At 40.3% G+C, this 15000-nt stretch overlaps 1 protein-coding gene across 1 annotated transcript in view; it reads left to right on the plus strand.

The window, feature by feature from the left end:
* Nucleotides 1–805: 805 nt before the first annotated feature.
* The window catches only part of LOC118767040, a 19340-nt gene continuing 5145 nt past the window's right edge, over nucleotides 806–15000 (plus strand). Inside the window, exon 1 of the mRNA XM_036510981.1 lies at nucleotides 806–1253. Coding sequence (XP_036366874.1) covers nucleotides 831–1253 — 423 coding nt within the window. The 5' untranslated portion in view covers nucleotides 806–830. The remainder of the gene's footprint in view (nucleotides 1254–15000) is intronic.

Here is a 15000-nt window from a genome sequence, read left to right on the forward strand (position 1 = left end):
GAGGACTGAACCTTGGTGGACCCCAACCTCTACCTAGAATTCTTCACTGTACTTGTTGCCAACCCTCACCTTACTAACAGCGTCCCTGTACATGACTCGTACAGCTCTCACTAACCATTCATCTATCCCTAGTTTCCTCATTGACCACCAGATAAGGGATTGGGGAACCCTGTCAAAGGCTTTCTCCATGTCAACGAAAGCCAGGTACAGAGGTTTATATTTGGCTAGGTATTTCTCCTGCAGCTGTCTCACCAGAAATATGACATCAGTGGTGCTTTTCCCTGGCACAAAACCAAACTGCATCTCGTCCAAGTTGACTCTCTCCCTAATCAGTTGGGCTATGACCCTCTCCGTAACCTCCATGTGTATATATATGTGTGTGTGTGTGTGTGTGTATGTATATATATATATATATATGTGTGTGTGTATATATATATGCATGTATATGTGTGATTATATATGTATGTGTGTGTATATATATATATATATATCATCATCATCATCGTTTAACGTCCGTTTTCCATGCTAGCATAGGTTATATATATATATATATATATACGCATACATATTTATGCAAGGTGACTGTTTTGAAGAGACAATGTTAAAACTTAGATAAACAAGTTATCTTTTATTAATTATAACGAGTCTGAGAACTTTTTGATAGCACCTCGTATGTACATAAATGTGTATGTATCTATGCCTCTGTATATCTTGGAATACACTAAATGCTTGTATTGTGCCTTTATATATTTCTAAATACTTTTTCTTCTTTCTCTTCCAGGTGCCCCACATACATGCCGCTGCTCCCAGCCACTTCCTCAGCCACCCACATGGCTCCACACAGACGCCACTTCCTCTCGCCCCTCTGCCTCTGGACGACACTCATCCTGTGCATTGCACTGCTGATGCAGCCAACCTTTGCACTGGAGGCACAGCACCAACAGCAGCAACCCGCTGATGGCATATTCAACATGGAGAGGGACGTCGGGGCCCCACCACCGGCACCCGTGGCAGCCAGCATGCAGCTGAAACTCAACGACATCCAAAGTTACTTGAAGTCCCTCGACAAAAGCAAAAAGGGAGAGGCAAATCACGCAGCCACCACTACCGCCGCCACTGCATCTACCACCGCCGTTCATTGTGACCCCGTGTCATTAATGTGGGGTATTGGAGATACGACAGCTTACGTAGGACGCTTGTTTACCTATCCCTTACCAAATGATGTGTTCAAAGGAGACATAAAGTCATTCACGGTATGTACCCCATCTCTTGCACTTTTCATTTCTCTCGTTTTGCATTGCTTTTATATTGATTTCTGCTCCATCCCTTCAACCCCCACTGTTGTCCCTTTTTTTTAACCCTTTCGTATTTGGATTATTCTACCAAATGCGATACTTATTTATTCACATTTTTCTCTCTCTTCTTTACTCTACAATCCCATTTATGCATGATTGTTACCAGCATCGCCTTACTGGCACCTGTGCTGGTGGCATGTGTAAAAAGATTCGAGCGAGGTCGTTGCCAGTACCACCTGACTGGCCCCTGTGCCAGTGGCACGTAAAAACACCCACTACACTCTTGGAGTGGTTGGTGTTAGGAAGGGCATCCAGCTGTAGAAACTCTGCCAAGTCAAGATTGAAGCCTGGTGCAGCCATTTGGTTCACAAGCCCTCAATCAAATCGTCCAACCCATGCCAGCATATAAACCGGATGATCCCCATTGCTTGCGAGTATCCCCTGGCACTTCACCCTCTCCCGCTCTTGCTACCTCCTACTCCCTTTGGTGGTGTAAGCTTATATCTCCTCCACAGCAACAAACCAGTTTCTGCCCTCATTCTTGATCACTCTCTCTCCAACCATCGCTTGCCCTTACCTCTGCCTAGGTAGCCATGTACCTCCTTTACAAACAGCACACCTATTTCTGCCCTCCCTCTCTCTTGCCAGCTAACCATGTACCTCTTCTATAGCAAGACCTCTCTGTCACACTTTAAACCCAGCGTTTCTCAACCATAAGACCATGCGTTCTCATTATATATCTTATTTTTTATTGTTTTATGTGTTCCAGTCATTTGACTGTGGCCAAGCTGGAGCACCACCTAGATAGATATGACGGGCTTTCAGTTTCTGTCTACCAAATCCACTTGCCCAAGGTGCCATGCAGTGTGACTGAACCCGGAGCCAAGTAGTTGGGACTGATCTGGGTCAATGCACCGACCCAGGTCAGTGACCTTTGTCTGAGGTAAACCTTCAGTGGTGTGGAGAGGGGTAGGGGAAAGTGAGGTTCATTAGTAATGTAGCCAGTCCCTCTGTGGAAGTTCCCGCCTCCCCCCAAATCCCTACCCCTGCCCCATGGGAAAGTGCGTGCATGTCTGGATAGGCACGGTCACCCTTCAGTGACAGGGGCCTGCTATGTTGTACGGTAGATAAGTTTGTGTGTCAGCATAGCCTTGGGGAACATGTAGGAATAGAAAACTTCCACATGTCTCTTGTGAGTGTAACATAATAGCTATAGAGAAGTAATAACAATAATAACAATGGCTGGCGCTGCTCTCTCTCATTCCTTAATAATGATATGAAATGGAAAGAAACAACAATGTCAGTATGAAAATAAACTAAAAAGATGATGATGATGATGCAATGTTTGTGTTTACATCCACATTTGTGTGTGTATGTGTATTCACATGAAGTTTCATCCTATGGCCTGGTGTGTATATGTACTTGATTACTACATATATATATATATATATATATATATATATATATATATATATATATACCGGAGTAAACACATAAATGTGAAACAAGGTGGAAAAAAGAGTACTCAAATACCAGTGGTAGAGTAATATGCTTTATTTAAAATCAGCAGAAAATTCAACGTTGCCGTTCGTCGGACAGTTTTTGCTAGAATAGAACCGATATGTCAATTCTATCCAGACTAGTATAAACGCTACACCTTTAAAAATGGACTTGTTTGATTGGTCCTTTACAAATAACGGTCAAATTTATGAGCGATAAACGAAAATGAGCTCAAAAAAAAAATATATATATATATAAAAATTATAAAATTCGAGGAAAAAACCTTACATCAAATCTTTGGTTAAAATACATATTGTCATTAATAAAGGAAATATAATTAATACAGGAAAATTGAAAATAAAATGTTAAAATGCATTAAAATATTACACAACAGTACATATTCATATTAAACTATACATATATACATCAAAATACACAGATAGATGTGCGCAGACCACATACATATACAGACGTATAAATACAAAGCTAAAATAAACACACAAATGCATGTACACATATGTATACGCAATCTAGCTCGCATGCAAAATCATTGTATCCATATGGACTATGATGTACACATTACATATATATATATATATATATATACACACACACTATATGTATGTGTATGGTTATACAAGTGTATCTGATACTTTCTGTTAACCGTCGTCAGTCTGGGTACCAATGCAATTACTCTCTCACCCAAATGCTTGTTTGTTATGTCAGATCATATCTAAAAACAGTTTAATATGAAACTGGAGGATTATTTAGTACTTCAGTTGTATGTAATATATATATATAAAGGTGGCGGGTTGGCAGAAACGTTAGCATGTATTTCGTAGCCGTATTTCGTCTGCTGTTACATTCTGAGTTCCAAATTCTGCCGAGGTCAACTTTGCCTTTCATCCTTTTGGGATAAAATTAAGTACCAGTTACGCACTGGGGGTCGATGTAATCGACTTAATCCGTTTGTCCGTCCTTGTTTGTCCCCTCTGTGTATAGCCCCTTGTGGGTAGTAAAGAAATATATATATATATATATATATGCATGTGTGTGTGTATGTAGTTGTGTATAAGTATGTATGTGTATATGTATTTGTATGTATTTATGTATGCATATATGTATGTCTATATGTGTGTGTGTATTCATGTATTTTTATATATATTTCTCATGCACACAATAGGGAATTTAAGATTTTTGGAATATTCATGAAGATATACGGTCTCTTAGTGAATGCATGTGAGTTCTTGAGCAAGGCCCTTCATTCCACCTTGTTTAAATTTCTCGCAGCCTCTCAGAGAATCAAAAGGGCGTCATCTGCTCCTTACTCAATAAACACCATTGTCATCAACATTTAAGTTCTACTTTTCCATGCTGGCATGTGTTGGATAGTTTCATAGGAGGAACTTGCAAGGCCAGGGTCCACAGGAGGTTCCATGTCTGCTTTGGTTTTGGTTTCCACAGTTGGATAACCCCCCCCCCCTCACACTGGGTGCTTTTTATGTGACACCAGCACTCACACTAATGCTTGTCTTACATGGCACTTTGGTTTTAGGATCTCCATTCTGTTGTGGTGGGCAGGTTTTCTTGGGTACAGCAATGTGCCACAAAAGCATGGCGTTGTTCATTGGTGAAGAAGTTTGTTTCCCTACCACAGTGGTCTCAGGTTCAGTTCCACTGTGTGGCACCTTGGCAACTGTTTTCCCCTATAGCCCTGGGCTGACCACCAAAGCCTTGTGAATGGTGGTGAGTACAACACCGATAGTAGTGGTAGTAGTGTTGGTGTTTCGAAGGCCTCCATCTGTGTTAGTGTCACGCCGGTGCTGTGTGAGAATTACATTAGGGTTATACGTGTCCATGGGATACTCAGCCACTCCTGGCACTTAATTCGGCCGATTGAACAACTGATTGATAATGATTGTCCGATTCAACTGACGATCAATATCGTACTTGGTTCTTATTTGTAGTGGTGTGTGTGTGTGTGTGCACGTGTATAAAGGTGTGAGGGAGTGTGTGGTAGTGGGTCTGTGTGTATGTAAATGTGAGTGAGAGGCTTTGATTGTGTGTGTGCGTGTGAGGTTTTATGATAAAGTGTGTACGTGTGCAATGAAGATAAAAAGCCTCACTGCCACATTGTTACTCCTCTCTCACACTCAAGTGTCATACTCCACTCCACACACTCACACTCACCTCTTTATCCTAACAGCTGACTGACAAAAATGATCTCTTCTTACCTTGTTTAGCTCCAGGTCAGTCCTCATCCAGACAGCCTCATGATCAAAGATGCTCCAGCTGTGACCATCCTGTCTTCTATTCAGGCATAGTGTATCTAGGACTACATTATCCAATGTATAGTATTGTAGTTAGTATTAGTGGCTACAGTTCTTGTTGTTTAACCCCAAGTCAGTCCTGATCCAGACAGACCTATGATCAAAGATGTTCCAGCTGTGACCATCTCATCTTTTATTCAGACATAGTATATCTAGGACTACATTATCTAATGTATAGTATAGTAGTTAGTACTAGTGGCTATAGTTGTTTTTGTTTAACTCCTGATCAGACCTGATCCCGACAGACCCATAATCAAAGATGCTCCATCTGTGGCCATCTCATCTTTTATTCAGACATAGTGTATCTAGGACTACATTATGTAATGTATAGTAAAGTAGTTAGTATTAGTGGTTGTTGTACAGCCTTCAGTTTTACACGACATCATTGTAAGATTCAACAATGGTTTAACTGTTATTTCTAGCAAATCTGATAACCCTAACCCTAGTTACTTTCATTGTTTGGTTGACTGATTACTACAATTTCTATTCCAGGCAAATTAATTATATAATGTCATACATAATTAATGAGTCCATTAGTTAATCAATTAATCCTAATATTTAATGAAGTTGTACCAAATTTATCTGTCTGACCAGTGCATGAAACATTGACGATGGGGGGGGGGGTTAGTCACTTGTGTGCTATATAGAAGGAGAGGCTTCCTTGCCACAACATCACTGAACGTCTCGCAGCTTGGAGCAAGGAGGGTACATATATGTGGTCACCCACCTTGCTAAAAATAACAGTTTGCTGTTACCTTCACTGCTGTATGTCACATCACTGGTGCCATAGGCTGACTGGATCACAGCAGGCCTGGATGAAAGCCTCAACTTCCTGTTATTAATTTGTTTCGGATTGCAGTGGTACCTTGTGTTGTTTCTTCCCTCCTGTGAAAGTACGTGGCTTATTGCTAGGGTATAGGGTTCACGATTGTAAGGTCAGGAGTTCAAATCCTGGCTTCTCAACCACTATGTGGATTCGGGTTCAATCTTACTGCACACCACCTTGGACAAGTGTTTTCTTTTCAAGCCCTGGGCTGACCGTAAGCCTTGTAAGTGGGTTTGGGCATGGGACTCTGGCCATGCTGGGGCATCATTTTCACCCTGGTGCTTGTTCTATTAGTGTTTTTGCTGAACTTCTAAGTTATGAGGATGTAAACTCACCAAGGCTGGTTGTCAAACAGTGGTGTGGGATAAACACACAAACATACACGCACACACACACACGCATATTATATATATATATACATATATACGACAGGCTTCTTTCAGTTTCCGTCTACCAAATCCACTCACAAGGCATTGGTCAGCCCGACGCTATAGCAGAAGACACTTGCCCAAGATGCCACGCAGTGGGACTGAACCCGGAACCATGTGGTTGGTAAGCAAGCTACTTACCATACAGCCACTCCTGCGCCTATATATATATACATACAGATTTCCACATACGTGTGTCTATACATCCCTTACATATACACACATACATACACTGCATGTTGCATCAATACATACTACATATGCATATATATGTGCATATACAAACATATATATATATATACATATATATATATATATATATATACATATACATATATATACACATATATATATATATATATATATATAATAATTCTCTAAATGAGATATAGACAGTAACTGCTCCATAACATAAGGGACTAAAGCCATCTGAATATGGCTAGGGACAGGGCAGAGTGGTGGGGGTGTTACTGTTGCATTTAGTCCCAGGCGAACATCAACGTCGCCAGATAGGCTTGACACCATCACGGCGTCTTTTATCCTGCAAAGGGAGATAATTCCCCGATGAAGCGGAAACCACACACGGACCTAGGTTTCAAGGTGTATTGCCTATCATCAACGTGTGGTAGGCCCCCGCTTCCTCGACGAACAACTCACTCTGCAGGATATTTATATATAGGTTTTCAAGCAAAATACATTTGCTGATTTCGAAAATCTGTTCGACAGCAATAATAATTCTCTAAATGAGATATAGACAGTAACTGCTCCATAACATAAGGGACTAAAGCCATCTGAATATGGCTAGGGACAGGGCAGGGTGGTGGGGGTGTTACTGTTGCATTTAGCCCCAGGCGAACATCAACGTCGCCAGATAGGCTTGACACCATCACGGCGTCCTTTATCCTGCAAAGGGAGATAATTCCTCATTTAGAGAATTATTATTGCTGTCGAACAGATTTTCGAAATCAGCAAATGTGTTTTGCTTGAAAATCTATATATAAATATCCTGCAGAGTGAGTTGTTCGTCGAGGAAGCGGGGGCCTACCACACGTTGATGATAGGCAATACACCTTGAAACCTAGGTCCGTGTGTGGTTTCCGCTTCATCGGGGAATTATCTCCCTTTGCAGGATAAAGGACGCCATGATGGTGTCAAGCCTATCTGGCGACGTTGATGTTCGCCTGGGGCTAAATGCAACAGTAACACCTTTACCACCCTGCCCTGTCCCTAGCCATATTCAGATGGCTTTAGTCCCTTATGTTATATATATATATACATATATATATATATATATATGTATATATATATATGAATAAAAAATGGAGTTAACGCAGGTTTAAACAAGTATTTTTACTTTCTACATATGTTAACAAGGTAAAATACACTCATCTATTTATATATACATATATATATATATATATATATATATATATATATATATATATATATATATATATATATATATATATATATATATATATATATATATATATATATATATATATATAGGCGCAGGCGTGGCTGTGTGGTAAGAAGCTTGCTTCCCAACCACATGGTTCCGGGTTCAGTCCCACTGTGTGGCATCTTGGGCAAGTGTGTTCTGCTATAGCCTCGGTGTGACCAAAGCCTTGTTAGTGGATTTGGTAGACGGGAACTGAAAGAAGCCCGTCATATATATGTATATATATATGTGTGTTTGTGTGCCTGTGTTTGTCCCCCTAGCATTGCTTGACAACCAATGCTAGCGTGTTTACGTCCCCATCACTTAGCGCTTCGGCAAAAGACACCGATAGAATAAGTACTGGGCTTACAAAGAATAAGTACCAGGGTCGATTTGCTCGATTAAAGGCGGTGCTCCAGCATGGCTGCAGTCAAATGACTGAAACAAGTAAGGCGGCAGGACAGCTCACTCCACTTTCAAGCTTCCGCTTGACTTAGCGAAGACTGAGACACCAACTTGCAACATCAGTAACAGCTCCGATCAGGCAGAAGTCTTCAGACGATGCAAGTTCATCGTTTGGGATGAATGCATGATGGCCCACAGAGGTGCTCTTGAGGCACTAGATAGATCTCTCAGAGACATCAAACACTCTTCAGCTCCCATGGGAGGCATAACACTTCTTCTTTCAGGGGACTTCCGATAAACACTTCCCGTTATTCCCAAAAGGACTAGAACTGATGCAGTAAGTGCGTGTCTTAAGTCATCCACATTGTGGGCACTGGTGAAGACTCTCAAACTTCACACCAATATGTTTGCTCTATGTGACATAATATCACATCAGCCGCATTTTCTCACACCCTCCTTGCACTTGGCAAAGGCAAAATACCAGGGGATGAAAATGGTAATATTGCCATCGATTCCATTTGTACCATTGTTAAAACGCCTTCTGATCTCAGAGATGCAGTGTTCCCAGATCTACAAGCTAATTATCACAATATGGATTGGATTTGCCAAAGGGCTATTCTGGCCCCGAGGAATAAAACTGTTCACCATATTAATGATGAAATGCTAAAACTCATTCCTGGAGATGTCTATGTATATAAGTCTATCGATACAACTCTTGATCCAGAGGACGTCATCAACTATCCAATAGAGGTACTCAATTCCTTTGAGCCCCCCGGACTACCACCACACATTCTCAAACTTAAAGTTGGTGCCCCTATAATGCTCATTAGAAATTTGGTTCCCCCAAAACAATGCAATGGCACACGTTTGATCGTTAAGTCCTTATCTCCCACCTTAAACTTATATCAATATTTGCCTGAATAATCATCATAATTCAGTGCAATCATTAACAGTACTTTCAAGCAATTCAGCCCCGAGCATCGCCGGGCAATTCTGCTAGTATATATATATATATATATATATATATATATATATATATATATATATATATATATATATATATATATATATATATATATATGTGTGTGTGTGTGTATATATATATGTATATATATATATATGTATATATATATATATTTATATATATATATGTATATATATGTATATGTATATATATGTATATATATATATATGTATATATATATATATGTATATATATATATGTGTATATATAAAGGCGGTGACCTGGCAGAGACGTTAGCATGCCGTGTGAAATGCGTAGCTGTATTTCGTCCGCCGTTACGTTCTGAGTTCAAATTCCACCAAGGTCGACTTTGCTGTTCATCCTTTCAGGGTCGATAAATAAAGTACCAGTTACATACACACTGGGGTCAATGTAATCGACTTAATCCCTTTGTCTGTCCTTGTTTGTCCCCTCTGTGTTTAGCCCCTTGTGGGCAGTAAAGAAATATATATATATATATATATATATGAGTGGCTGTGTGGTAAGTAGCTTGCTAACCAACCACATGGTTCAGGGTTCAGTCCCACTGCGTGGCATCTTGGGCAAGTGTCTATAGCCCCGGGCCGACCAATGGCTTGTGAGTGGATTTGGTAGACGGAAACTGAAAGAAGCCTGTCGTATATATGTATATGTTTTTGTGTGTCTGTGCTTGTCCCTCTAGCATTGCTTGACAACCGATGCTGGTGTGTTTACATCCCCGTCACTTAGCGGCATTCAGCCATAAAAACCTTGCCTGAACGGACAGAGAGGACTTGGCCCTGTCTGCTGACATGCCAGCTCATGTCTAACCATCCAACCTGTGCAAGTATGGAAGGAGGATGTTAAATGATGACGATGAGATATACATGTGTATAGATGTGTGTGTGTGTATCTGTGCCATCATCATATAAGGTCCATTTTCCATGTTGGCATGACTTGGGTGGTTTGACAGTAGCTGGCATGTCAGCAGACAGTGCCAAGTCCTCAATCTAGTTTCAACCCCTGGATGCCCTTCCTAATACCAACACTTCACAGATTATGCCAGGTGCTTTTTGTGTGGCGCCAACAGCAGCAGTTGAAGTCAGTGGGTAACTCATGAGACATGACCTAACCCCAACCTCGGGAAAACCATTTCTTGCTCTTTTTTTTTTATTCTTTCCCCATCCAACATGATTAAATCTACCAAGAAGGTGAGGTGGTGGTGGTGGTTAAACTTCCCAGTGTTCAGGTTACAGAAACATGCAAGGGCCCCACACTACCACCACCTAGTTATGTACTGGGGTCACCGTTTTAAACTCAACCCCTCATCTCAAAATTAATGTCCAAAATGAGAAAGAACTATCTTAATTATTATTGAAGACAACGAACTGGCAGAATTATTAGCACATTGGACGAAATGCTTGGCAGAATCGTTTGCACGTCAGGCGAAATGCTTAGCAGTACTTCTTCTGCCGCTACATTCTCAGTTCAAATTCCGCCGAGGTCGAATTTGCCTTTCATCCTTTCAGGGTCGATTAAATAAGTACCAGTTACGCACTGGGGTCAATGTAATCGACTTAATCCGTTTGTCTGTCCTTGTTTGTCCTCTCTGTGTTTAGCCCCTTGTGGGTAGTAAAGAAATAGGTACTTAATTTATTGACTCCAAAAGAATGAAAGGCGAAGTCGACCTTGGCGGAATTTGAACTCAGAACGTAAAGACAGACAATATCACCACTAAGCAGCATTTCACCCGGCGTGCTAACGTTTCTGCCAGTTTCCTGCCTTGTGTGTGTGTTGTCTACCTTGTGTGTCTATATGTATGTGTTTTAAGGCGGCGAGCTGGCAGAAACATTAGCACGCAGGGCGAAATGCTTAGCGGTATTTCGTCTGTCGTTACCTTCTGAGTTCAAATTCCGCCGAGGTCGACTTTGCCTTTCATCCTTTCGGGGTCGATAAATTACATACCAATTACGCACTGTGGTCGATATATAATCAACTCAATCCCTTTGTCTGTCCTTGTTTGTCCCCTCTGTGTTTAGCCCCTTGTGGGCAGTGAAGAAATATATATGTATGCGTTTGTATGTATGTGCGTGTACGTTGCTTATCTGTGTGTGAATATATATATATATGTATGCTGTGTTTGTGTATATGTATTAGTATGTATATGTGTGTGTGTATGTATGTTGTTTATCTCCTCTGTGTGTGTATCTATGTCTTATTGTTTGTGAGATTGGTATAGTGTGTGCGTGTGTGTGCAAAATTTGTGATGGTGAGGTGTGTGTTTATATGTGATATTTGATATGTGTGTGATCGTTATATGACTCTGTGTGTGTGTGTAAGCTTTCAACATATAATTAAAATGATGCCTGTGGTTAAGTGTTGTCATATATAGGCCTGGGTCAGCTCTAAACAAGGAGGCTTTTTATGATCAAAAGCAATCCAGCTATGACCATCCCATATTTTTCCCACAGCTGTAAAGAGCCAAGACTATATTTGTCTGAGAGATACAGTGGTGTGTGATTTGAGGGGAATTTGGTTGCTTTTTCGAGCATGTGATGTGACCACATAAAAGCTCCATTTGGTATTGTGTGAGTGGAGATGTTGTTTAGCCCCAGATCAGTCCTGATGTTCCAGCTGTGACCATCTCAACTTTTATTCAAGCCCATTACCAGAATGCTCACCATTAGTCCCAGGTCAGTCCTGATGATCCAGCTCTGACCATCCCAACTTTTATTCAAGCCCATCCTTGCCAAGTAGTCCATTACCAGAATGCTCACCATTGAGCACCCTGGGAGCAAACTTGGCGCAAATTTTTGCACCTTCATGAATAATTCTGTGCACAGGGGCCAATCCCAATCTGTTTGCTTATTGTCTTTATAGACACACAGACGCATGATTGCCAATTTACCCCAGCCATCTCTGGTGTTCTCATGTCTCTTTCTCCCACTCATACCTCTCATTGTCTCTCCCCTCCTCTCTGCCAGTCTGGAGCATTTCATAAGGTTTCCATAGCAAGCTTCCAAATTGTCTTCATGTCCTGAACTTCATTCTGCAAACTTGTCAACTGTGACCAGCCGTATTTAACAGGGTGTGTCCAAATAGCTGTTACAACCTTCTTCTTCAATCTGGAATAATAAAAGTTGGCAGGTCAGCTTATTTAATGTATAATAATAATAATAATAATAATAATAATAATAATAATAATAATAATAATAATCATAATAATTAATAATAATAATAATAATAATAATAATAATAATAATAATAATAATAATAATAATAATAATAATTAATAATAATAATAATAATAATAATAATAATAATAATAATAATAATTCAACGATCCTATGTGGTGTAAAGATTAGAAAATGGCAACAGTCCCACAAAAAGCCTTCTTGGCAAGAGCGTCTGCAACAACAAATTAAAGTATTTAGATCTGACATTGAATATTTGAAAAACCTTAAGGCTCACAAGACTACCAAACCTACAAAAACCCAAAAATTACGGAAAAAATACAATATGAAAACTATACTTGATATTGATGCCACCATAGAAACCATCAAACAAAAGGTATCTGCCAAAGCTACCCGCATAGCGAGGTATGAAAAGCGTGTCAGATTTTTCAAGGACAACAACATGTTCAAAAATAACACCAAGAATTTTTACAGGAAGATAGGAAAAACAGCGTTTACTGCAGGGTCTGTACCATCAAAAGAAGAAGTGCAGAGATTTTGGAATAAAATCTGGGCAGAAGAAAAAACACACAACGAAAAGGCCCCCTGGATTGACAGAATATCTACAGAACTGGACCCCTTAGAAGAGCAAAAGTGGGAGGGTGTCAAGGTAGAAGATATAAGATCTGCTCTCAGGAGGTCAAGCAAATGGGAGTCTCCAGGAAAGGATAAAATTCCTAACTTCTGGCTGAATGCCTTCCCAGAGAGCCATGAACTGCTAACAGAACTGTACAATGATGTTCTGCAACACCCTAGTAGGATGCCTCCTTGGCTAGTTAATGGGTTAACATTCCTGCTTCCAAAAAGTGAAGAAACAAATGAACCAAAAAACTATAGACCCATAACCTGCTTAACAACTATGTACAAAACTCTAACATCTGTCCTGACGGAATATACCTATAGTTTTTTAACAGACAGCAGCATATTCCCTAATGAACAGAAAGGATGTAAACGTGGATCCTACGGCTGTAAAGACCAACTACTCATCAATAAGATGATCTTAGAAGATTGTCACAAACGACACAAAAACTTATCAATAGCCTGGATGGACTATAAAAAGGCTTTTGATAGCCTACCACATAGCTGGATTAGGAAATGCCTTGAAATGTATAAGATAGCACCAACTCTGCGAAACTTCTTGACTGTAAGTATGAGATCATGGAGAACCACACTAACTCTGAACAGTGACAGTGAATCCCTAAATGCTGGTGATGTAAAAATTTCGTGTGGCATTTTCCAGGGTGACTCACTGTCACCACTCCTCTTTTGTTTATCCTTAATACCTCTCTCAAAGCTGCTCAATGACGCGCAGTACGGGTATAAAATGTTTGATAAAAATATAAATCATCTCGTTTACATGGATGATTTAAAGCTTTTTGCAAAAAATGATCAACAACTCAAGGGCTTACTAGCGATAGTCAAACAATTCAGTGACGACATCAGAATGCAATTCGGCCTCGATAAATATGCAAAGGCTACCTTTATCAAAGGAAAAATGACAGAAACATCTAACGTTAACCTTGACCAACAGAATGTCATAAAAGAACTAGACCCAGCGGAGAGCTACAAGTACCTAGGGGTAATTGAAGGGAACGGAATAAGGCATTCAGAGATGAAGGAAAGGATCAGGAGAGAATGCTATCGAAGAGTGAGAGCAATACTCAAGACAGAGCTGAATGCAAGAAACAGGATCGAAGCAATCAATGCATTAGCTATACCAGTCGTGACTTACAGTTTCAATATTGTTAACTGGTCAATTACTGAAATATGTCAGCTCGACAGAAAAATAAGGAAACTGTTGACAATGCATAGAATGCACCACCCTAAGGCAGATACAGAACGACTCTATCTGCCAAGAAAAGAGGGAGGCCATGGTCTTTTGCAACTGGCAATAACAATGAAGATTGCTACAATTGGCCTAGACACCTACCTGAAAAACTCTGAGGACTGGATGTTAAAACTTGTCTCAAAACATGAAAACAAGAAAGCATCATACTCAGTCACAAAACAGGCAAAGGAATATCTAAGTGAATTCCGAATACAACCAATTTCGGAATTAGAGATAGACATACAAGAAACAAGCACAGAAAAAGCTAGGCGCATGAAAACCCGTGCCAAAACTGCGGCCTTAGATATTCTGAATAATAAATGGCAAGAAAAACCTCTCTACGGCAAATACCCAAAGAGAGCGAATAATGCAGATATCGACAAAGCCCTGACCCATCAATGGCTAATGGCCTCTGGCTTAAAATCTGAAACAGAGGGGTTTATCATAGCAGCTCAAGATCAATGCCTACCAACAAGAAACTACCAGGCCAACATATTAAAGATCAGAAGCAGTCCAACGTGTCGTGTATGCAAGCAACAAAATGAAACCATTGACCATGTGGTCTCCAAGTGCAGTCTTCTAGTGCCTACAGAGTATCTCAACAGGCACGATAGAGCTGCACAATATATTCACTGGGTAATCTGTAAAAACCTGGATTTGCCCCATGAAAAAAACTGGTGGGAACACAAACCACCCCCAGTGCTTGAAAATGACCACATCTCACTCCTCTGG

Source organism: Octopus sinensis, linkage group LG18 (genome assembly GCF_006345805.1).
Source record: "Octopus sinensis linkage group LG18, ASM634580v1, whole genome shotgun sequence".
In the NCBI taxonomy this organism is placed as follows: Eukaryota; Metazoa; Mollusca; class Cephalopoda; order Octopoda; family Octopodidae; genus Octopus; species Octopus sinensis.